This window comes from Dipodomys merriami, unplaced genomic scaffold (genome assembly GCF_024711535.1).
Source record: "Dipodomys merriami isolate MVZ:Mamm:240054 unplaced genomic scaffold, mDipMer1.0.p SCAF_6, whole genome shotgun sequence".
NCBI lineage: Eukaryota > Metazoa > Chordata > Mammalia > Rodentia > Heteromyidae > Dipodomys > Dipodomys merriami.
In genome coordinates, this window is record NW_027206179.1 from 65538277 (window position 1) to 65564395 (window position 26119).

At 36.5% G+C, this 26119-nt stretch overlaps 1 protein-coding gene across 3 annotated transcripts in view; it reads right to left on the bottom strand.

The window, feature by feature from the left end:
- Nucleotides 1-346: 346 nt before the first annotated feature.
- Nucleotides 347-26119, bottom strand: part of Pan3 (poly(A) specific ribonuclease subunit PAN3) — a 147008-nt gene continuing 121235 nt past the window's right edge. For all 3 annotated transcript variants that reach the window (XM_070003058.1, XM_070003057.1, XM_070003056.1), the window contains 5 exons: nucleotides 19133-19272; nucleotides 16225-16354; nucleotides 15298-15362; nucleotides 6035-6173; nucleotides 347-3273 (listed from right to left, as the gene is read on the bottom strand). In XM_070003058.1, the coding sequence (XP_069859159.1) occupies nucleotides 3133-3273; nucleotides 6035-6173; nucleotides 15298-15362; nucleotides 16225-16354; nucleotides 19133-19272 (615 nt within the window). In that variant the 3' untranslated portion in view covers nucleotides 347-3132. The remainder of the gene's footprint in view (nucleotides 3274-6034; nucleotides 6174-15297; nucleotides 15363-16224; nucleotides 16355-19132; nucleotides 19273-26119) is intronic.

A 26119-nucleotide genomic window follows, 5' to 3' on the forward strand; every position in this document is an offset into this window, starting at 1 on the left:
GAATCACAGACTAGTAGGTGGAGCCCTGTATGATCAGGCTTTGGGTTCCATCCCCTGAACTGCAAAACAAACAAAGAGGGACTAGCTACATGTCATCCCTCCCTTTCACTTAAGTAGTGTTTTTTTCTCTTTGGCTACATGTAAACCTTGTATTATGTGAAAGCATTTATAACTTAAACATTTTGTAAATCTCTGTATCTGTACTCTTACTGCCTAAAACTGGACACAGATGATAAAGAGGAAACAATTACCTGATAAAATGATTAAACAAATCTGTCATCCAAAGACAAAAATTCCAGTCAAGACAAGTATCATTTTGTTATAAACTGGTACCAAAAAAACTAGGTTTTATCTCTGTAATTCTTTATTAAAAATACTGCTGTACACATAAAGACTGAAAACAGGATTAAAGATGAATAACACATATTGGGATCTTGACGTTAGAACTTAACATACTGGTGCTTTTTAGGGAAGTTGTTGACATCCGCATCACAGAACCAAGGTCAAAAGCAAAATACAAGGGTACCCTCAAAAATATTTACAATGAAGTAAATACATTAACAGAATTTAAAATAAGTACAGGACCAGGGTGCTGTCCCAGGTACAAAAAATTGAAATGACCAACGTCACATGATTTCAAAGGTTGTCCTTTCTGTGCTTTTATTTGTCATAACAGGAAGCTACAGGAGGTTTATATTAATTTGACTATTTTCAGGTATTAAAATCTTCCTATGGATTAAAGACTTTCAGACAACCTCTTAAATGAAATTACACTATGGAAAAGAGGATTCCCCAAAAAACACCTAAGCAGAACTGAGAATTCTTTTGAAAACCATTCCCAATAAAAACTAAATGAAAAATAAATATAAAACAAAGCTAAAAAAATATGCATTACCTGACACCAAGTGTTTTCTGGCTGACAATATTTATGCAACAAAAACATATCAGCTGTCTATCTTTCATATTCAAGCCAAGTCCTGAGGTTACAGGGGCCAAAGCAAACTAGAGTTTGTGGTGCAGACGTTCTCGGGTTTGCAGAGGGAAGTGTGCTGGTCTATGCAAAGTGAGAGATTCAAGCCCTATTTTGCCCCTGCCCATCCTTAGCTTTCACAAAACATTGGTCCACAAATTAAAATTTTCAAAAAGTTCCCAGACCCCAAAACTAAAATAGATGATCCCGCTTTCATTTTCAAAGAAAACAATATTGGAAAAAATCTCCAGCCCGCTTATAAATTAAGCATTTCATATTTCTTCTAGAATACAAGTAGTTCTTTTTTGTACAAAAGAATTACAATATGATTTGTCAAAAAACATATAAAAAGACAGCTGCTCTTTCTCAAATACATGAGCTAATGATAAAAGACTTTTGCATGTTAATGTCTCCAAGTTCTTGCTCCTTTTACATAAAAAAAGAACATTATGGTGGCAAATGTTAATTATCCTTTGAATATGGAACATTATGTTCTTTTAAAATCCATCCAGATCAAATGCAATAATTGATTTTCTTGTTAACTCAACAACTGATGCTACCAAATGTGGACGCAACACCCTTATTAAACGTAGGAAGTATGTCTCTAGTCTTCAGAGCTTTCAGGTGAAGAGAGGTGCTTTTTCTTGATGTAAATCTCAAGGCAGAAAAAAAATCATTTTAAAGCTTATAAAAAGTGGACAGAGAAATACTAAAAACTTCTCTGAAATATCAAATATGTATAATTGTTAAAATCGAAGACAGTAGCATCAGTTGCAAGTGCTTGGGAGCCTGTCCTGACCTTCTGAGTCTCCACACTTTCTTCATAGTTGCATGGTGAGCACCCAGTGCTAGTAAAACATTCAGTGCTGGGAAAGGAGAGAGTCTTCATTACTGTTTTTTTTTTTTTTTTTAAGAAAGAATATTCCTATGTATTTGGCAGTCTTCAGTATCAAAGTATAGATATTTCACTAACTAGAAATTCCACGAATACCCAAGTTTGGCGACAACTGCATGTCCAAATAGTAAGAAAGTTACAAGGAGGAAAATTCCAAACTTTTGAGATGGACTTATTCAGGAAGATCCTGCAGAGTTATCAAAAGTACTATTACTTTGGGCTAAGCAGTGACTGCAAAGGCACAGCAGATCATTATATCTCCAGATTCAGGCTGTAAAATGTCAGTAAGCTCTTGATGCCAGACCACTGCTGTGTTTGGTTCACTTCCAAACAGTGTCTCTGTATCCAGTGTAAAGTACCATTATAAAGCTGTGGTTCAAAGAACAAAACTTTATACAAAAAAAAGCAAACTGGAAATAACCTGAAGTAAATTATCTCCTGAACTTTAGGCCTTTTAAAACAATTTCTTCATTTTTTTCTATTAAAAATTGCATAAATGTAAATTTATCTGTTGAGTAGGCAAGCGTCTGCTTAAAAAACAAAAGACTCTGGGTGAAATCTGAGCAAAGAGCTATATATACTCCTTCAGTTAATACTTATCGTTATTCAGAAAAGGATTTCAATCTAATAAGGGAATTCATAGCCAACAAAATTCACTGATATTACTCTTTGTGTGTTCTTAAACACAAAACAAAAAAAAAATCTCAACTTGAACTAACAGTGGGTGGCATATGGAGCTTGCATACAATACTCTTACAAGAATTATGCAATATACTGCACTTCTATGAATTATTTACCTGGTCCATTATGTCATTCAGGGCAACCCAACACCAAAAGAGAAAATTCTGCATCTCCCAGTGGCAAAAATGCTGCCCAATATTGCTTCCCCAAAATGTCCTTGCAAATAGTTTCCCTTAATAAGTATACAACGTGGCAAAAGTTCAAAGATCAGAAAAAAGTCTTTAAAAATTAAAATTAGTGCATATACAAGTGGAAAAAACCTAAGTAGGGAGCATCATCCACTCGATGGCGCTCCTTAATCTGAAATTAATTCTTCACAGACTGAGCCTCCAACGGCAGCCAGAGCTCTTGGGTAAGTGAGACATTCTTCCTTTCAAGTAACAGTGCACCTGACTGAAGTGCAAGCAGCTTTGCTCCTCTCCTGTTTGTTTCCCCATGCAAAAGGAGATGATGAGAACAGTTCAGCTGTAGTGCAATTTGCTGCTGGTTAAGTTCCTCAGCCACATTGTGGATATGTTTAGAAATACTACAACTGACCATTTGCAGCTGCAATCAGTTCCTGAAAAGTATTTTCAAAACAGCGCTTTAAGTCACTGTATGTCACCACCAGTACACTCTTCTCATCTCTGGAAATCAGGCTTATTTTTTCTGGCACACCAGCATCTAACTGAAACAGACAGGTGCACAAAATATGAAGTTTATCTCATGTGGAACTAAGTTGACTTTATCTTAGGACAACATTTGAAAACAGAAATTAAATTTTCTCACATTTGCTTTCAAATATTCATGTATATATATTTATTGCATAACTAGTTAGTATGTGCACATTTTCAACTCACGTTTTTCAAACAAAGGAAAGTCATTAATTTTTCATAATACACTTTTGTTATTTTCTCTTATATAAATGCCAGTTTATGGTTGAATTACCTCTTCTATTGCAATCTGGTAGCACTATTTCTGTAAGGTCTTTATAAAGCATAAACACTAAGCCTGTCTAGCAAATTACATTCCCTGTTAATTCTACTTAACTTTTGTGAGTTTTCAATATACTTTTTCTTTATTTCACTCATTAAGACATTTAAAATACATACAGTGAAGTATTAAACTTTCAAAACATTCTACCTGTTCATTTGTTATTTCTGCAAAGTAAGCTTATGTGAAATGTTAATTTTTCAAATAATCAATATGATCATCTTTTCCATTAAATTTATTATACTTTTTAATCACTTCAGTTAGGGGTGGTGGTATATGCATGTTATCCTTGCTACTTAGAGGAGACTCATAGTGGAAGACAGCAGTATGAGGCAAGTCTGGGCAAAAAGTTTGTGAGACCCACATCTCAATCAATAAAAATCTAGGCATTAGGCTAGAGGTATGGCTCAGGAGGAGGTAGAGTACCCACCCATCTGCCAAGCACGAAACCCTGAGTTCAATGCCAGTGCTACCAAAAAAAAAAAAGGGCAGGAGTTAGGGGAATGGTGGTACAAGACTGTGATTCTGGCCCTGCAGGAAGGAACCCAGTCCAGGCAAGCCAGGCAGAAAGGGAAACCCTATCTCAATAACCAAAGCAAAAAGGTTCTGAGTTCAAACTCTTAATACCAGATACACACACATCACACTTGGGATTAGGAATTATTTACTTCTAGCTATTTTATGATATGTAAGATTTTCTTCAAAATGTTTCAATTGTTCTAAATTCATTAAATAATCTACTCTTGCTTCCCTTAACTATACATGACTTATTCCACCAATTCCACTTGTCATCATTAATGTTAGTTCTACTTATTTTTGACTACTGGTTCTGTCATATTTTTGGTGCTAAAGACACTATATTCTAAAATCTGATAGAATTATTTTCCATTCATTACTCTCAAGAAAATGTTTCCCTTTATGAGACATATAGGAAGAGTTAACATGTAAATAACAGATTAGTTCAATGGCACATATAATTTTGTGCTGTTCACAATAGTCTCTTTAAGTTTTACAGACATTCAAAACAAGACTAAATGCAACAGTACGTTTCCCTTAAAGGTACAACATACTGCATTAACAGTTCTAAATCATGCACTGTATGGAGTAGGGTACTTATAATAATGTAAGGAACACATAGGCCAAGATTGTGTAAATAGTTTCTATAAAGGCCAAATAGTGTTTTAGGTTTGGAGGATAACATATAGTCTCTGTCGTGCATTATTTCCTTTTCTTTTTTTCTTTACCCACCCTTTAAGGAGTAAAACATTCTGGGGATGGGAATGTGGCTTAGTGGTAGAGTGCTTGCCTAGCATAGCCCTGAGCACAATTTCTCAGTACCATATACACAGAAAAAGCCGGAAGTGGCGCTGTGGATCAAGTGGTGGAGTGCTAACCTTGAGCAAAAGAAGCTCAGGGATAGTGCCCAGCCCGAGTTCAAACCCCAGAACTGAGGAAGTGGCAGGGGCACTAAGAAGAAAACATTCTTAGCTTTTAGGCTAAATAACAGATTATGGAGGGATCTTTCCACTGAACATAGTTTTACACCTAATCCTCTATGTGTAGATTATGATTTACTACTGATGAACAAGTTCTTACCTCTGTAATTCACAAGAAACAGTGTTCTTTTCTATGAAAATTGTATTTCTCCTATCACTTTCAGAAATTAATTTGTGTTATATGTCACAGTCCTGGCTGTCCCTCAGATTTTTGGCTCATGGCCAGTGCTCTACCACATGAGTCACAGCTCCACTTCTAGCATTTCTGGTGATTAACTGGAGGTAAAGAGTTCATGGACTTTCCTGCTCAGGCTGTCTTCAAACCCTGATCATCAGATTCAAGCCCCTTAAACAGCTAAGATTACAAGCATGTGTCAAGGGCACCTGGCTTCAAATGAATTTAAGGTATCTCTCCAAATGATTTAATCACCTAATTTACTATCTTTAGCAATAGGGCCTATCAATGTTACCAGTTTTGTGTTCATTGCAATATCTGAAGTTAACAATAAATGAGTCAGTAACACTAAATATGACAATGACAAAAATAAAAGGATTAATTTTCTAAAGGTATTGATAAAACAAAATGATTTCCATTGTCCCAATAATTTTCTCATTTATTGTCTCAATAATTTTCTCATTTATTGTCCTATTTGGTGTAATAAAATTATGAAAATGAAAACAAACAGTGTAAAAGAGAGGGAAAACAGTTATTTTGTGATGTTCCATCACAATGAGAAGGAACACAATAAAAAATCCTGGAATTATTCCCTCAGGTATTAAACAAAAAAATCTTTCCATTCTAGAATGACGTTATTTTAGAAGCTATCTTGTAGACTTTAGTATAAGTACATCCTGATTTCTTAAGTATTTTAGTATGTGTGCAAGATGTAACTCTGTAAGTTGTAGGCAGCATCGTGATGTTTAATATTCAGATATGTTTAATATTCAGATACAAATTACCTTGTTAAGACAAGAAATGATATGACTGAGGTCAATCCAGGGAGCACCCGCTTCTGTGACCTGATGAAAAAGATGATCCCTAAAGAGTTTCAATAGATAACGATCTCCAGTCTCTGACCAGGTTGGATCCTTCTGAAACCTGAGGGAAGGTAAAATTTTACTTCAGTAATCCATGGTATGTGTCAAAAGGCCAAGTTTACATTTCAGACTCAAGCAGTTAATTTTTTCCCAATAAATAAGAAAAGTTTTGTGTAGGTTTTTAAAAACTAATCTTGCTGAGCATTATAATTCTCAATTATCAGGGACAGTCATTGCCTCCTTATTTCAATCCTTATCATTAAATAAGCTATGAAAACAGAAAAAAAGTCTCTAGATGTTTAAGACTGAGTTTATAAAAGAACATTCTATTTTCTTCCACCCTGTAGTTTATAGAGAGTTGAAGTTTTTCCCACCTCACCATGAGCTAAGAGAAAAAAATGTTTAGAGGACATTAAAAAAAAAAAAAAAAAAAAATTGGTAGATTCTGGTTCCCTGCCAGTTCATGTGAAGGCCACAAAGAAGAACTAGAGAACCAGATGGCCACTATTAGTTTTCAATGACCTCAGGAACTTTTGGTATAGTGAAGAAACACATGTTATTTAAGTATTCAAAAACAGTAGTAATTGCTTATTTACATACTATGGAAATAAAGGGATATAATATAGAACAGAAACACACAGAGTTCATCTTACAGATGAAGGGCAAGTGTTGTTTTCCAGAGGAATAGTAGGTGTTCCTCCTAGAGGAAGGAGGATCCTTAGAGAAACTGTTATTTGGAAAGAACAGCTTGGAGCACTGGAGAAACTTAAGAAAAGGAAGAGTGTGTCTACGTTGATAGAGCTGGGACAGAAAAGAGGGGGAAAAGAAAAGGTGTGAACACAAAGGCAGAGAGAAGTCAGGGCCATGGAGATACCAGAAAGATAAAGAAGAGACTAGAAAATTAAAGGGGGGAATAGAGAAGATTTGAAGCAAGAAGAAGTAGAGACAACATTATGAAGCTTTAGGTCATGTTTAAAACCTGATTCCTATTCAATGAATCAGAGACGTCTACTATATGGTTTTGACACAAGGTCACTTTGTGGACCTTAAAAGGTAGCCTAAAATACATTCATTTGCCGGGCACTGGTGGCTCACGTCTGTAATCCTAGCTACTCAGGAGGCTGAGATCTAAGGATCACAGTTCAAAGCCAGCCCAGGCAAGGAAAGTCTGTGAGACTCTTCTCTCCAATAAACCACTAGAAAACCGGAGGTGGTGCTGTGGCTCAAGCGGTAGAGCGCTTGCCTTGAGCTGAGGGATAGCTCCCAAGTCCAGAGTTCAAGCCCCATGACCGACCAAAAAAAAACCCAACCAAACAAAGAAAAAACATTCATCTTTGCTTCCTTTCAAAACCTAACTCAACAATAAAGATGTACAAAAGGATACAAACACAAGGACAAAGGGATCAAAAGAAGCACAAAATTACCTAAGACATGGAAATTTATTAAGTGCAAATATGGGATAAATAGTATGACAAAACTGAACTCTAATTAGTATAGGAGTCTGGAAGGGAGAAAGCAAGACATACTAGTGAGATCCAAAAGCTGCTGTTATTTGGAGCTACTTCAGGTACAGGTGTGGACTGAAGCGTGACTTACTAGAACGCCCCCCCCCCATCTCTTCCTGCAGAAATAGGGCTCCAGGAGTCATGAAATGGAAAAGCAGAAGAGCAGAGGAATGTTAGGTGAGACATTATTCAACAAACACTTTCCCCTTCCAGACTCAACCCGACCATTTGTGGTTGGATTCTTTATAGAAGGGGTCAATCTGCAAAAAGTAATGACATCTGGGAAGCTACTAAAAACAAAAGTCATACATATTAATATTACACTGCCATATTTATTAACAAAGAAACTAACATTCTGTATTCTGTGCCCTCACAGAGCTTCCCATTAGCTCTTAGGACCTTGTCCTTAATAGCAAGAGATGCTCAAGTGACCTAAGTCTTGAAGAGATAACATAAAATATAATACAACACTAATAAAAAAGGGATAATAAGAAGTTGGAACATTACTAGTCTGGGGTACAAGCATTAATGGAAGAGAAACAAATAAGGAAGGGAGGATAAATATAGACTATTTATCTGCCATGAAATATTTTATACACATGTGAATACAAAATTTTATTGACATGAAAATATTTTATATACATGTGAAAATACAAGACAACTTGGTAAGACTGGTTTAGGGAGAATGAAAGGATGAGAGAATTGTAGAAAGGATTATAATCAAGAAGTATTGTATATATAAACTGATATCCTCAGGGAAGTAAAAATTCTATGGTATAAGATAAACAGTAAAGTTGCTGGAAACTAAGAATTTGATAGCAGACTTTTTTTGGTAGCACTTAAGACCTTTATTTTGTTTCTGTTAAACTTAGGGCTTTGCACTTGAGCCATTCCCATAGCCCTATGATAGCAGGAATTTAAAACTCTTAAGGAGGGGCTGGGAAGGTGGCTCAGTGGTAGAGTACCCCATGAGGCCCTGGGTTCAATTCCTCAGCACCACATAAGCAGAAAAAGTCGGAAGTGGTGCTGTGGCTCAAGTGGTAGAGTGCTAGCCTTGAGCTGAAGAGCTGAGGGACAGTGCCCAGGCCGAGTTCAGGCCCCACAACCACCAAAAAAAACCCCAAAAACAAAAAAACCAACTCATAAGGATTAGAAACAACTTTTTGGCTCAGAGGTAGAATGCTTGCCTTGCATGCATGAGGCCCTGGGTTCGATTGCTCAGCAACACATTAACAGAAAAAGCAGGAAGTGGCCCTGTGGCTCAAGTGGTAGAGTGCTAGCCTTGAGCTGAAGAGCATAGGGCCAGCGTCCAGGCCTAGAGTTCATGCCCCACGATGGACAAAAAAAAAAAAAAGAAAGAAAGAAAAAGAACTTTAATTCTAAAGAAAATTAGATAATGCCTAAAAAGTAGAACAAAAGAGACGAATGCCAGTGGCTCCAGTGATCCTAGCAATTCAGGAGACTGAGATCTAAAGATCACGGTTCAAAGCCAGCCCGAGCAGCTAAGTCCCTGCTCAATTAACCACAAGAAAACTGGAAATGGTGCTGTGGTTCAAAGTGGTAGAGAGCTAGCCTTGAGCAAAAAAGCTCCAGGACAGTGCCCAGGCCCTGAGTTCAAGCCCCATGACTGACAACCACCACTTCCTCCATCCCCCATCCCTCTGCCAAAATATATGTAATTATTTGTAGATAACACTATGTACACCTGGAAACTTTGAGAATCTATTGAAAATTATTCAAACTGCAATCTATAAGAGCACTAAATTATAAAAATCCATTTTCATGTACACGTTAGTAGTAAGAAGAGAGAATAAGAAAAAAACCCTAAAAATAAAATTCAGAATGCTGACTATAAAAAACTAAAACACTACTGAAAAATACACATATATAGATCAACATATTAAATCATATATCATGAATTTTGTTGAGACAATTCAACATCTAAAATTACAAATGTTCGACGTTTATTGTGATATATAACAAAAATACCAACAGTGATTTTTTTTAAACAAGTGGCTTTGAAATTTATACACAAAATTAATTGGTTTTAGAAAAACAATGGCATAACACACAACAGAAGCTGAAAAGTACACTACTGGATGTGAAAGCTCTCATCCACAAATAGTGCAGATGAGGCACTACTGCCTGTAACAATGGGAAAGACCTAACAATGACTAGGCTATTTAATAAATAATAAGCAATAAGTAGTTGTCTAGTGGAAAAACACTGGATTCATATTTTACATTACCTATATAATCCCTATATATATATATAAAAGTTAATACAGAACAATGAAATCACAAAAAACCATGAAATTCCTTTATGATTTCAGAGTAGAAAAGACCTAACTATGACCAAAAACCTAGAAGCATAAGTCTGATTATCATATACAATGCATAGGAAAAAAGTACTTGTATCAAAAAAAGGAAAAAATAGCTCTCTCTCTCTCTCTCTCTGTATATATATATATATATATATATATATATATATATATATATATGTATGTATGAGTAAACTAAATCTCTCCAGCTCCTCTTCATCATCAATACACAAGCAACTCAATTGAAAAAAAAACCAGGCAAATAATACTGACAGAAGAAAAACAGAAATGGAGTAAAACTATAAAAAGATACTTAAATAGGCTCCTTAATAGCATATATGATTACATTTTTCCATATTAGGTCATTTATAAAATCTACTTTCTTCTATATAAATCAAGTATTGGGTAAATATCCAAGTCAGTATATTTTTATTTCATGCAAAAATTCCAAGTTATAATAATCCAGAAAAATTAGAATATAAGCAGCATTCTGGAAAATCAGGATAAGCAGGATGCCTGTGGCTCACAACCATAATCCTAGCTATTCAGGAGGATGAGACTTGGAGGATAATAGCAGAAAAGCTAGAGAGACTCCATCTCCAGTTAAAACAGCAAAAAGCTAGTTGGAGATGTGGCTCAAGTAGTAAGTAGTAGAGTGCCAGATGGAGCAAGAAAGCAAAGTGAGGCCATGAACCCTCTAGTTAAAGCTCTGGTACTGGTACACACATATTATCATCAAATCTTGAAATGTATTTATGGGCATAAACAATTGTTTTCCTTTTCCCCATCCCTAGTTTACTTCCAAGAAACAAAGGTTCTTCAGTTCAAGATCCTCACTCCTTAGTGAGACTTCAGATATTAAGTTTTCCATATCATACACAATATTTCATGACAGTAATGCAAAAATGTATACCTTATCAGATTCAATCAGTATATCACCATTTTCCCTAGGGCTGGAAATGTGGTTCAAGTATTAAAGAGTGCTAGCCAAGAAAGTAAGCTGAACAGGTGTGAGGTCCTAAATTGAAACCTCAGTACCAGAAAAAATATAAATTTGATGAAACAATACTTTAATTTTCCATATCAAGAAAAGTATTGATAGTTCTATAATTCATGTAGACTTTCCTCTACTTCTTCTCATCTAGAATTTTAAAGGAAATACTGTAACAAACTTACCAGGATCTTAGCCCAACCACAACATCTAGTTCTGCAATAAATTACTTTTTGGGTGGGGGGAAAAAAACAGTATATTCAAAAATAAAACAAGACCGAAATTCAATTTCTCATATATCAGACAGACAAAAATGCAAAAATTTCAAAAAAGGATTATTGGTAAGGTCTTAAAAAATTCACAACTTTTTGCAATATTTTTGAAGTTACAGCAATAGATCACTAGTAATCTCAACTAACTCTATCATTATGCCCCTAACTAAAACTCCCTATTTGTTTATACTAGCAAAACTCTGAAAACAACCTGATGCCCATTCAGAGAACTTTACAAACAATATAATGGCCACAAAGTATGAGTCAACATACCACAGCCAGTATGAACAAAGCAGCTGCAACCTCACTTTCTAGATTTCAGTCCTGGTTCATATATTAACTAATTATGTGACCTAGAACAGACGATCTAACCTATGTCCCAATTTAGCTATTAAATGGAAATAACAACTATAATAATAAATACATCCATCACAGGTTGTCATGAGAAGTTATTTTTTTTCTTTCTTTTTTTATTGTGAAAATACTGAACAGAGGGGTTACAATCACATGGGCAAGATAATGAGTACATTTCTTATCAAGCATTGTAGCCTCCTCCTTTGTTTCCCCTTCGCAACCCTTCCCATGAGAAGTCATATTAATAAACTATTTAGAATCTTGTTTGACATATTGTTCACATAGGCTTTTTATTTATTCAAAAAGATTTCTAAAGTATACTACTGAAACACAGCAATATTTCTATTTTATATAATTTCCATTTTAAAAGATTAGATAGGAACATACAAATAAGAACATATACTCTACATACATATATACATATATACATATTAAATTAGTATTAGTGGGAGGTTACTAGGGTGACTGGGGAATATCAGGTTTGAAAAAAAGAGACTTTATATTTTTCACCCTAAGCCTTTTCTTTCTAAGGTCTTTGTTCATATAAAAACCTATCTAAACTGGGCACCAGTGGCTCATGCCTGTAATCCTAGCTACTTAGGAGGCTGAGATATGAGGACCACGATTCAAAGCCAGCCGGGGCAGGAAAGTCTGTGACACTCTTTATCTCCAATAAACCACCAGAAAACTGGAAGTGGCACTGTGGCTCAAGTGGTAGAGTGCTCTCCTGCAGCTGAAGAGTTGAGGAACAGCGCCCAGGCACAGAGTTCAAGCCCCATAACCGACAAAAAAAAAAAAAAAAAGAACAAAAACAAAGCAATAACAACAAAAAACCTATCTAAGTTGGGGCACTGGTGGCTCACACCTGTAATCCTAGCTATTCAGGAGGCTGAGATCTGAGAATCTTAGTTCAAAGGCAGCCCCGGCAGGAAAGTCCAATAAACCACTCAGAAAACTGGAAGTGGTGCTGTGGCTCAAGTGGCTGAGGGACAGCATCCAGGTCCAGAGTTCAAGCCCCATGACCTACAAAACAAAACAAAGCAAAACAAAACAACAACAACAACAACAACAAAAACAACCCAAAATCTATGTAAGCAACTGAAAACGAGACAAATTTTCTGAGGGCAGCCTAGAATTTCATATGCAGTCAGACTATTAATAACATGCAAATGAAGAAAAAAGACATTTGAACTCGATAATCACTAAAAAAGCCCTCTCTTTCACAGGAAGCTATGGAAAGATGTGCTTGTCAAAATGAAAGAATAAGGAGAAAAAAAAGCATAATCAAGGTGTACAACCCACAGGGTGGAAATAGGAAAGTAAATGGAAATACCAGGTCCAGCATGTGAGTGTGGGGAATGCCAAGCACCTGCCCAGATGGGAACAGGAGTACAGAGGATCTAATTTCTCTAAGGAAAAAACAAAACAGAAGTGGCAGCTTATCCATTTTTGAAAGGTGATTTATAACTCTAGCAGAATTATAAATGAACTGGTGATTTTTTCAGTTTCTTAGTTCTCCAAATAAGGTAATTATCAACTCCAGGAACATATAAACCAACAAAACTACACAGAAGAAAGGAAATAAAATTGTGCTTTACCATGTGGTATATCTATGAGCAATATTTATCTATTCATAATATTATCCGCACTAAACAAACAAGATGTATGGGTACAGTAGTACAATGTAAGATAGTATATTCTATTGTTGAAGGGATTAATAATTTAAAAAATCAAGAAACAAAGATAAAATATCAAAAAACCCTCCCCCCTAAGACCCTCCAGATATAAACATACACAAAGATATAATAACTGCTCCCCCGAAAAAACCCAGATATAAACATTCTAAAAACGTTCAATGCATACTATGCTCTCTTCATTTATGAAAATTCTGAGTTTTCTGACTTTGAATAAAGGCAAGTAGAACTGAATTTCATGGTAGAAAAGAAATCCTCTTTATCTATTGTCTACCTCAACTAACAGATGAAAACAATCCTGAAATGCAATCTACAGTCACAAAGTTTACAAATAATGTTCAACCTCTCTTTGGTAGTCATATAACACAACAACCTTTGCCTATGAAGACATTAACTGTAACTCATAAACAAGGCACCTGACAGTATCAAATGGTGATGTTTTTCCAATGCTACCTATATATTACCAATATGGCAGCTATAAGAAAATGCACTTTAGAATGCTGTAAACTAATCCTAAATTTGCTGTAGCAAGACCTGAATACTGGATGAAGTTGTAAATTTATTAGTGTGTATTTTCCCCCTTCATATTTTACATGCCTGATTACAGATGACATTGAAAAGAAAGGTAAACAGGGGTATACCGTGGGGGAGGGACATACAAAGAAACAAACAAAAAAAAAACCACATGGTACCTTATAAATACATTAGAAACAATAGCAAGAAAGAAAGAAAGAAAAACATTGTTTTCTCTGTATTTGATGTCGGTATAATTTTGGGAGGGGAAGGGAAAAAACAAAAATGTTTAAATAGGGATACAGGTTGACCCATTGTAACAATGAGATGTACAAGACACTGTTGTTGAAACGAACTTTACAATTGGGGGAGGGGAAGGGAGTGTAGTTGTGGTGGTGGAAGGGAAGGGATGGTAGGGCAAAAACAAAGGAGGAGGCAACAATGCTTGCTAAGAAATGTACTCATTACCTTGCTCATGTAACTGTAATCCCTCTGTACAGTATTTTTACAATAAAAATTATTAAAATAAACATAAAAAGAAAGGTAATATGGATTAAGTAGTATTTCAGATCTTGGTTGGCAGGGCGAATAAAGAATAAAATTTCTGCACTGGAAAAACAATGTACTTTAACAGAAAATAAGAAAATAAGAAACATGAGCCAGGTGCTGGTAATCCTAGCTACTCAGGAGGCGGAGATCTGAGGATCATGGTTTGAAGCCAGCCAAGGCAGGAAAAGTTTGTGAGACTCTGCATTAACTCTCTGAATAAACCACTAGAAAACCAGAAGTGGCACTGTGGCTCGAAGGACAGAGCTCTAGCCTTGGGCAAAAAAGCTCAGTGAAGAGTGCCCAGGCCCTGAGTCCAAGCCCCACAACTGACAAAGAAAAAGAAAAAGGAAAAGGAAAAAGAAAAAGAAAAAGGAAGGAAGGGAGAAAAGGAAGAAAGAGAGGGGAGGGGAGGGGAGGGGAGGGGAAAGGAGGGGAGGGGAGGGGAGGGGAGGGGAGGGGAGGGGAGGGGAAGGAGGAGAGAGACAATTACTAAAATCTAGTATAATCAAGAATTCAAGGGGCTGGAAAGGTGGCTCAGTGGTAGAGTGCTTGCCTTGCATGCATGAGGCCCTGGGTTCGATTCCTCAGCACCACATAAGCAAAAAGAAAAAAGTCGGAAGTGGCGCTGTGGCTCAAGCGGTAGAGTGCTAGCTTTGAGCTGAAGAGCTGAGGGACAGTGTCCAGGCCCAGAGTTCAGGCCCCACTACCGGACCCCCCCCCAAAAAAAAATTCAAAAGGTTGTCAGGCTATTATTTTAAAACACTTCCTAATGTACAAATCTCAAACGCAGTATTTTTTTTCTATGTGTCTAATCACTTAAGAAGTGATTAGAAAGTAGCACTTTAAAATCTAACACAGTATTAAGGTCACTTCACATGATAATTTTTCTCCCAAATAAAGCCAGTAAGAATAAGGTATTCTCATTCTCCTTATGCAATGAAGTGCCCTTGATTGAAAATACATTGTAAAGTTACTGTAAATTCTTACTCCGGCCTCTCATTGATTGTTCCCAATTTTGCCAGGAGCCTGAACAGTCTTCCATTCTGAACCTCCTACAAAACATTTTAAAAAGAAAGAGAATGTTAATGTTCCAGCTAACTGAATATAAAAAGCAAAATTTACAAAAACTGATATTCTATACCAGTATTACCTCTAAGAGTAAATTTTAGCATCCTCGCCTTTTGGTTATGCTTTTAAATACAGTATGTCCACTACATTCAACATTATACTCAAGATTATTCAGCTGACCATGATTAAACTAATCCCCTTAAAACACAAAACAAAAACCTCAAGCTGGGCACCAGTAGCTCATACCTGTAACTCTAGCTACTCAGGTTAGAAGCCAGCCCAAGCAGGAAAGTCCACATGACTTTTATCTCCGATTAAGCAACTCAAAATAGCCAGAACTAGAACTTTGGCTCAAGTGGTAGAGTGCTTAAGGCTCAGCTACAGCAACCAGGTCTTGAGTTCAAACCCTAGGGGCCAGCATACATATACACACAAAACAAAAAAACTACCAGATTTGTCATGTGACTAGTAAAATCATTAATTAAAAAAATGCCCAGCAGGGGGCCGGGAAGGTGGTTCAGTGGTAGAGTGGTAGAGTGCTTGCCTTGCATGCATGAGGCCCAGATTCCTTAGCACCACATAAGCAAAAAGAAAAAAGCTGGAAATGGCACTGTGGCTCAAGTGGTAGAGTGCTAGCCTTGAGCTGAAGAGCTGAGGGGACAGCGCCCAGGCCCAGAGTTCAGGCCCCACGACCGGACCCCCCCCCCCCCAAAAAAAAAATGCCCAGCAGATATCGGAAATTAAATTATTAAACATGCAATTTGTATCTTAGCCAATTAGGCACTATGTTCAGTAGAATACAAAACAAGGTTTAAGTATGTCCACATTCTCAACTATACTCTTTACCTTTGCTAGATCTTCCTCAATGACATCATTTCTCATTTGAGCAGCGTCCAATTGAGTATAAAATCGAGCACCAATCATGGGCATGATATCATTTACACTTCTCATCCTATTTTGGTCAGTCAACAAATACCTAAATGGGATAAGGAGGAATCAACTGAATGCCCAACTTGCAATTAAAACAAAAGAAGACAACCCACAAACTCATAGCTACTACTACCAGCATATAATTCAAGTTCATTTATGAGACTTAAGTATTACTACTTTTCTCTGAAGAATTTTAAGAATCAATGAAGAAATGTGTCTCTAACCTTCATTTTCACTTATTAGGGAGTGAGAAAGAAGGGAGAGGAGGGCGTACTTACACTTACCATTTAATTCCATTCTCAAAACCTTTATAACAATGCTATATGACTTTTTTTTAAAAGAGGATTCATGAAATACTGGGTAGCTATAGGAATGGAGATCTTTTGTTATTGGTCTCTAAAGGTTTTTATCAATGCCTTGCAAACTAACTTGTAGGCTAAGATCTTCCTGCCTTCAGATCTTTAAGTGCATATGATTACACCCAACCAACACAATTTTTAAAACTAAAACTGGGACTTCAATTTTGCTCCAACTATTTGGGAAGTTCACTGCGTTCTACAACTTTACTTACCAGTTGTCACATTATTGTCTGTGAAGTCTTTATGTATTAATACATCAGAAAAAAGCAGTTCAACTTCTATCATTCTAAGTAAGGTGAAAAGTATCTCACATTTCAAGAGCTACCTGCTAGAACACAATGATTCTTAATCACTACTGTTTCTTTTATAGGTAAATGATAAACTGTGTTCTTCATTAAAGCAGAATCTCAATCGTTCATTCTTCCACCAATTATCTTACATATCATACATATTTTATATGTATCATGATACACACACACACACACACACACACACACACACACACACACACACACACACACACACACACGCCCCCATCCTAGTTGAATACCTTCATATCTGAATATAACCTTAACTTGCTTAAATGTTTAATAATTTGGTAACCTCCCCATCAGAGTATAAGCTCTCAGAAGATGAAAGATTTTCACCTAATTCAAAACATTTAGCAGTCTTTCACTGGATAAATTATATCTAAAAGTAACAATTTGAATTAGCTATTCTTCTTCTATGACTACTGACATATCTATATTTGACTAATAATTAAAAGTTACTACCATGTGACTTTGACAAGCTATTTTCTCTCTCCATCTCAGTGTTGTTTCTAAAATGAGACTAAAAATGGAATCTGGTTTATAATTACCAAGAAAACTAAACTAATTCATAAGCAGTTCAAAAATACCTTATACATGCATGGTTTACTGTTCCATAAATTTTAAATTATAGTCATTATTGAAGTGTAAGGTTTATTAAGCAAAGTATCAAAAGAAAGTACAAAGAATAGCACAAAGTCCCATGTATCATAACCCAATTTCAATTAACATACAGCCAATTTGTTCTAATAGCTATATCCTCTACCCACACTTAAAAAAAGAAAGAAAGAAAGAAAAAAATCTAGAGAATATAGCCCAAAATTATTTGTAGCATCCTAGGTGTTGCAAGCTAAAATTAGGAATTATTTCATGATTACATATAAAACAAATATTTTTGAAAAGATCATCATCTTATCTGATTACTTATAGGATCCAGGCAGCCACTAGTTTCCATTGCTGTCTCAAGCATGATACTTAGGACAGTTAACAAAGAATAAGTGTGCAGCCCCATCTACCATCCCCAATTTCATACCCCAGGGCTGGTCCAAAAAGAAACTGGATCATCCAGGGCTACACAGAAAGATCAGAAGGGACAGCTGGAGCTAAAAGAGACTGTTGATTAGGATCAATAAGTTCTAATTGCTTCCAGGACATAATAAAAAAAAAAATTCAGAGACTTCTAACATCTCTTTCCTAGAATAATTTACAATTATAATAAAAGTTGTGATTGTCCACCTTCTGGAATCTCCCAATTTAACATGTATCTGAGATGGGAAGAAACCCTTCTTGGTGATTCTGTGGTAATAGTACTCCATGGTGAATTTCTCTTATGCCATATTCATTTCAAACTTATATTGGAGCATAATCATATATCCCTCTGTACATAAGTTCTCTATAAATATGAAATTATACTAGAGGCTTATTTTGACAGCTTCCATGACAGGGAAATGTGGTCTGTACTGTCTAGTATATTAACCAGGAACAAACATGTGGCTACTGAGATCTTGAAATGAGGCAAGGATAGCTCTAGAACTAACACTTCAGCCAGGCACTGGTGGCTCATGCCTGTACTTCTCAGGAGGCTGATATCTGAGGTTTGAAGCCAGCCCCAGCAGGAAAGCCCACAAGACTGTTATCTCCAATTAACTACCAAAAAAGCCAGCATGGCTGAAAATGGTAGAGTATTAGTCTTGAGCAAAAGAGCTCAGAGACAGCACCCAGTTCAAGGCCTGAGTTCCAACCTCAGGACTGGCACCAAAAACAAAACAAAACAAAACAAAAAACCCTGGAGCTTTAATTTAAAATGTTAACTTTAAAGGGGCACATGTGGCTACCAAGCATTAGCACAGCTCTACAAAGTGCTCTTAAACATATCCGTTTATTAATTTACTCCAAGAAATATATACTTTGCAATAAAATAAATTACCAGTTGTCTTTTGCTTGAACAAAATCACTGTTGATAGGTACCTTATAAAAAATAAGCTCTCTAGGGGAAAAACAAAAGCGGAGGCAACAATGCTTGATAAGAAATGTACTCATTACCTTGCTCATATAATTGGAACCCCTCTGTACAGTATTTTCACAATAAAAAATATGAAAAAAATAAGCTCTCAATGTTACATAATCATTAGATATGTTTTCTTATGTTTAACTTACAAGATCAGATTCTTCAGGTCAGAAGAGTAGTTGATTGTCACCAATTCCATGGCCTTCTGTAAATTCTCTCGCTGAATTCCTGCCAAAGAGTTGCAAGCCAAAGCCAACACAACTTTTCCTAATGATATCAGATCAGCTTGCTGACATGAAAGAATAAATATAACTTGTAACTTTTCCCCCACAGGCACATATTTTATATATTTAATACTATGTAGACAAACACTATTGTAAATAAAGTGCAGGATATAGGGGTCCTTAAATGCTATCACTCATCAGAATTACCCAGTCTTACTAAAAAGGACTTTTGCATCTCTTCTCCAGAGTCTCAGGCTGACTTTAAAATTTATTATCCTTTCCTTAAGCAGTTATTCGAAGAAGTTTCAACATGTCAGTTTGCTGAGTGCTATGCATCAATGGTATCCCTTTATTTAGAGTACTCAAGTAGTTCTAATGAAAGTAGTATTAGGGTCATGTTTTAGGAAACATTATGCATTCATATGTCAATTACTTAATAGCTACTTACAGTTTTCAAAAAAATTGTTTTTTACATAAGTAGAACCAATAGTCTTCTCTATTAAAACAAATTTATGGTTACTCTACACTTGTTTTACTATGATCACTGCAATTTAACAAATTCACATTTTTACTTTCCATGAATCACCTGATATGGTATAAAAGTAAAGAATTACTTGGAAGAAAAGTTATCTCCCTGCAAACACAAGCGTTTATCTGATTTACTCTTTGGAACATCAAAATGGATACACATTTCAATGACATCTTACCTGTTCCCAAATAAGACTATTTTTACTTGAGCACTCAAACTACCTTCTTCATACTTAAAAACATTTTTTTTTTAATTACTGGGAGGCTTTCCTCTAAAAAGATTTTCAAAAGATCACTAATTGAGATAAGCTTTCTACCACCTATTCTAACACTAGAAAACACAATAACTACACCAAATAATTCTATTATTAGATAACCTGTCACATGCCTAGCAGAATGCAGGTGCTCTAAGCATTAAATAATCTGAAGTGATTTCTACCAAATCTTTCTATAAATCTTTGAAAATCTGAGATCTTGTCTGAACTGTTGAAGACATGCTCATCAACCAAGTATTGGTTTATAATAAGGATTTTTTTAAACCTAGCTGTATACGACTACCCTATTTAGAAAACCATGTTTTTAAGAAAATGCTAATGAAATGCTGGCACCACATGACTATCCATAACAACATTCTACCTGAATAAGAAATAAGCCCTATCTTTACTAAAATAACATTTTTAAACAGTTCATCTGAAACTAGTATTTGTCAATCTGATATTTAGCAAATAAGATGCTATAATCACTTTTTAAAAACCTGATAAAATAAAATACTTTTAATCTATCAAAAAGATGTCAAAGATTTAACTGAGGGTTTGGAGCCCAGGTGGCAGAAGGAAAGGCAGAATGGGAAGGGGCACTGTCACTGAAATCATCTCCCAGAAGGACTCCCCCTTCAATCATACTAAGATCAAGTACAACTTTCTCATTATTAATTACAGAAATCTTGGCCTAGAGAAATAAGAGCTCATGGCCGGGCGACAGTGGCTCATGCTTGGAATCCTAGCTACTCAGAAGGCTGAGAGCTGAGGATTGCGGTACGAAGCTAGCCCAGAAAGTCCATGATACTCTTATCTCCAGTTAACCACCAGAAAACCAGAAGTGGTGCTGTGACTCACTTGCGTTGAGCTGAAGAGCGCGGGGGCAGACCCCCAGTTCAAGCCCCACGACCAACAAAAAAAAAAAAAAAATTAAGAGTTCGTGTGCATCAATGCTGTACTGTACAGTTCTGTAGGTGTTTCAATCCAATGTATTCAGAAAGAAAACTGAAGGTGGTTACCAAGCATTGGAACAACATGCAACCTCCTGGATAGATTTACACCAGAATTCTACAAGGCCTTCAAAGCAGAGCTCACACCAATACTCCAACTCTTCAATGAAATTGAAAAAGTTCACTACCAAACTCATTCTATGAAGCCATCATAAACCTCATCCCAAAACCAGACAGGGACTCATCAAAGAAAGAGAACTATAGACCCATTTCTTTGATGAACATCGATGTAAAACTTCTCAACAAAATCTTGGCCAATCTACTTCAACAATTCATCCAAAAAATCATACACCATGATCAAACAGGATTCATTTCAGGGATGCAAAGCTGGTTCAATATACGCAAATCAATTAATATAATTCATCACATCAACAAGAACAAGGATAAGAACCACATGGTTATCTCAATAGATGCAGAAAAAGCATTTGACAAGATCCAACACCTCTTTATGATGAAGGCTTTGGATAAATTAGGAATCCAGGGAACATTCCTCAATACAATAAAGGCTGTATATGACAAACTTATAGCCAGCATTATACTTAATGGTGAAAAACGAAAGCCATTTCCTCTTAACTCAGGAACGAGACAAGGATTTTCACTCTCTCCACTTCATTTTAGTATTAGAATGCCTAACTGCAGCAATAAGACAAGATACAAACATAAGGAACTCAAAAAATTAAACCCCCCAACAACAAATCCTCAAAGAAACAACTGCCCAATAAATAAGTGGGAGAAAGACTTAAAGAGAAACTTCTCTGAAGAAGAAAGAAGGATGGCCAATAGACACATGAAGAAATGTTCAACATCCCTAGCCATAAAAGAAATGCAAATCAAAACAACATTGAGATATCACCTCACTCCAGTTAGAACGGCAAAAATCAAGAACTCTAACAACAACAGATGCTGGAGGGGATGTGGACAGAAAGGAACCTTACTTCATTGTTGGTGGGAATGTAAACTTGTTCAACCACTTTGGAAAGCAGTACGGAGGTTCCTCAAAAGACTTCATATAGAACTCCCCTATGACCCAGCGATCCCACTTTTGGGCATTTACCCAAATGTTTACAAACAAGACCACACTAAAGCTACCAGCACAACTATGTTTATTGCAGCATTATTTACCATAGCTAAGATATGGAACCAACCCAGATGCCCCTCAGTAGATGAATGGATCAAGAAAATGTGGTATATATACACAATGGAATTCTATGCCTCCATCAGAAAGAATGACATTGCCCCATTTGTTAGGAAATGGAAAGACTTGGAAAAAATTATATTAAGTGAAGTAAGCCAGGCCCAAAGAAACACAGGTCCCATGCTTTCCCTTATTTGCAATATCTAGTATATGTATGAGTCAAGCGGAAAAGGTCAGATAATTTGAGGTCAGGAAAATGAACCCTTAGATATGTATTTTAATGTTTTTTTCTTTCATGCATGTGTTTCTAACGCATTTATAAGATTATCTCTTTGTTGCTTTGTATGTCCCTCCCCCACAGTATAACCCCTGCTTTCACTATATTTGATGTCAGTATAACTTGTGGAGGAGATGGGGAAAAACCAGTTGTTTAAGGATACAGGTGGACCTGTTGCAACAATGAGAAGTACAAGTTGTCATGTCCAAAACGAGCTTTACAATGTCGGTGCGGGGGGGGGGGGGGGGGGAGGGGAGGAAGGGGGGGAAGGAGAAGGATTGGGATTGGGGGGAGGCTGGGAAGGGATGTGAAGGGTAAACAAAGGAGGAGGCTACAATGCTTGGTAAGAAATGTACGCATTATCCTTCCCATGTAATTGTAACTCCTCTGTACAGTATGTTCACAAATAAAATGAAATTAAATTTTAAAAAAAGATACAAACATAAAAGGGATCTGAATAGGGAAAGATGAAGTAAAATTACTCTCCCTCTTTGCAGATGACATGATCTTGTATTTTTTTAAAAAATCCCATGACTCCACTCCCAAATTACTCAAGTTGATTCAAAACTTTGACAAAGTAGCAGGGTATAAAATTAATCCTCAAAAAGTAATGGCTTGGGCTGGGAAGGTGGCCCAGTGGTAGAGCGCTTGCCTTGCATGCATGAGGCCCTGGGTTCGCTTCCTCAGCACCACATAAGCAAAAAGAAAAAAAAAAAACCATAAGTGGCGCTGTGGCTCAAGTGGTAGAGCGCTAGCTTTGAGCTGAAGAGCTGAGGGACAGACCAGGCCCAGAGTTCAGGCCCCATGACTGGACCCCCCCCCCCAAAAAAAAAGTAATGACTTTCCTGTATGCCAACAATGAAAAGAGCGCAGCTGAAATCAGGAAAAGCAACTCCATTCATAATAGCCCCACAAAATATAAAATACCTAGGAATTAACTTAACCAAAGAAGTGAAGGACCTCTATGATGAAACTTTAAAAACTTGAAAAAGGAAATCAAAAGAGAACTTGGAAAGTGGAAAAACCTCCCATGCTCCTGGATTGGAAGGATCAACGTCGTGAAAATGGCAATACGTCCCAAGGCTATCTACAAACTCAATGCGCTATCTATCAATATTCCAACCTCATTCTTCAGGAAACAGAAGAGACAATCCAAAAATTTATATGGAACAATAAAAGACCCCGAATAGCAAAAATGATCCTTAACAGAAAGAACAGTATTGGAGGAATATCAATACCAAATTTTAAACTCTACTACAAAGCCATAGTAATCAAAACAGCTTGGTACTGGCACAAAAACAAACCTCAGGACCAATGGAATAGCATTGAAAACCCAGAAAGGAACCCACAGACCTATAGCCACCTACTTTTCGATAAATAGAATGGAAGAAAGACAGCCTCTTCAGTAAATGATGCTGGCAAAATTGGTTAATCACTTGTAGAAAACTAAAGCTAGATCCTTAAATATCACCCTGCACCAGAATCAACTCCAAATGGACGTTGGAATCAAAGCAGACACCCTAAAAACATTGCAGGACGGATTAGGAGAAGCTCTAGGTCTCCTTGGCACAGGCTGAAATTTTCTTAATAGAGACAACCAGATACACAAATAATCAAAGAAAGATTGGACAAATGGGATTGCATGAAGTTGCAGAGCTTCTGCATGTCAAAGAACATAGCTAGCAAGATCAATAGAAAACTCACAGATTGGGAGAAGATCTTCACTAGCCATACAACAGACAAGGGTCTCATATCTAAAAATATACCTGTAACTATAAAATTAAGTCCCCCAACAACAAATTCTCAAAGAAACAACTGTTCAATAAGTAAGTGGGCTAAAGACTTAAAGAGAAACTTCTCTGAAGAGGAAAGAGGGATGGCCAACAGACAAATGAAGAAATGCTCAACCTCCCTAGCCATAAAAGAAATGCTAATCAAAACAACATTGCGATTCCACCTCACCCCAGTTAGAATGGCTGTAATCAACAACTCTAATAACAACAGATGCTGGAGGGGATGTGGACAGAAGGGAACCCTACTGCATTGTTGGTGGGAGTGTAAACTTGTTCAACCACTTTGGAAAGCAGTATGGAGGTTCCTCAAAAGACTCCACATAGAGCTCCCCTATGACCCAGCAATCCCACTTTTGGGCATTTACCCAAATGATCACAAACATGACCACACTAAAGCTACCAGCACAACTGTGTTTATTACAGTATTATTTACCATAGCTAAGATATGGAACCAACTCAGATGCCCCTCAGTAGATGTATGGATCAAGAAAATGTGGTATATATACACAATGGAATTCTATGCCTCCATCAGAAAGAATGACATTGCCCCATGTGTTAGGAAATGAAAAACTTAAAATTATATTAAGTGAAGTAAGCCAGGCCCAAAGAAACATAGGTCCCATGGTTTCCCTTATCTGCAATAACTATATGTCTGAGACAAGCAGAAAAGGTCAGATAAGTTGATGTTAGGCGAACTAGAACCCCAAGATAAGGACTCAGGTGGTTTTCTTTCTTGCTATTGTTTCTAACATATTTATAAAGTGATTCTTTTGTTGTTGTTGTTGCTTTGTATGTCCCTCCCCCACGGTATAACCCCTGTTTTCACTGTATTTGATGTTGGTATAGTTTGGGGAGGGGAAGAAAACAAATTGTTAAAATAGGGATACAGATGGACCCATTGCAACAATGAAATGTACAAGATGCTATGTCGAAAAATGAACTTTACAATTTTGGCAGGGGGAAGGGAGTGAGTGTAGTCATGGAGATGGGAGGGCAGAGGTGGTAAGGGAAAAACAAAGGAGGAGGCAACAATGCTTGATAAGAAATGTACTCATTACCTTGCTCATGTAATTGTAACCCCTCTCTACAGTATTTTCACAATAAAAAAACTTAATAATAATAAAAAATGCAACCTCCTAACTCTTGAAGCAATAGAAATTTCCAGTTTGGATTTACCTGGAATTAATGTTCTACTAAGCCTCCCTACTAGAACATTTCATTTTTCATTATTACAAAGCAAGAAAATAAAGGTCCATCTAAAAGTGCCAAAGAATGAGGTGAGTTTAAAAAAAATAGAAACATCTACTTTGAGTACATCTTATCATCTCTCTAAAACTGGCTTAAGATGCAAGTATTTGCTTTTAGAAATATAATGACATAATCCTTTTAAGATTAGAATTGATCTGTGTAATAAAAGAAGTTAACAAACTTTTCCTTAATTAGAAAGATTATACTACTCTTCTTTTCATATTCCCAACTAAGTATTTTCAATTTTTTATTTTGCTTCTTACATTCATCTGGCTTTCCCCTCATTTGTGAATTCAGAAAGCTCCTCCCTCTCCCCCCCCAACTCATTTTCAAATTCTTCCTAATTCTTGATTTCTTTCTCTGATTTTATCTATAGCTGGACTTACGTCCATTTTACTGGAAGTCTCTATTCACATGTTTGAAATAAGACTGAAAAATAACACAAGAAACTCCTTTCTCATGTATCTTCTTCTCTATAAAAACCATACAATCACACTTTCCCTTTTTGAGACAATCTTTAATTCTATCCTATATGTTTCTACCAATCCATATAAAAAAAATCTACAGGGCTGGGAAGGTGGCTCAGTGGTAGAGCGCTTGCCTTGCATGCCTGAGGCCCTGGGTTCGATTATTCAGCACCACATAAGCAAAAAGAAAAAAGCCG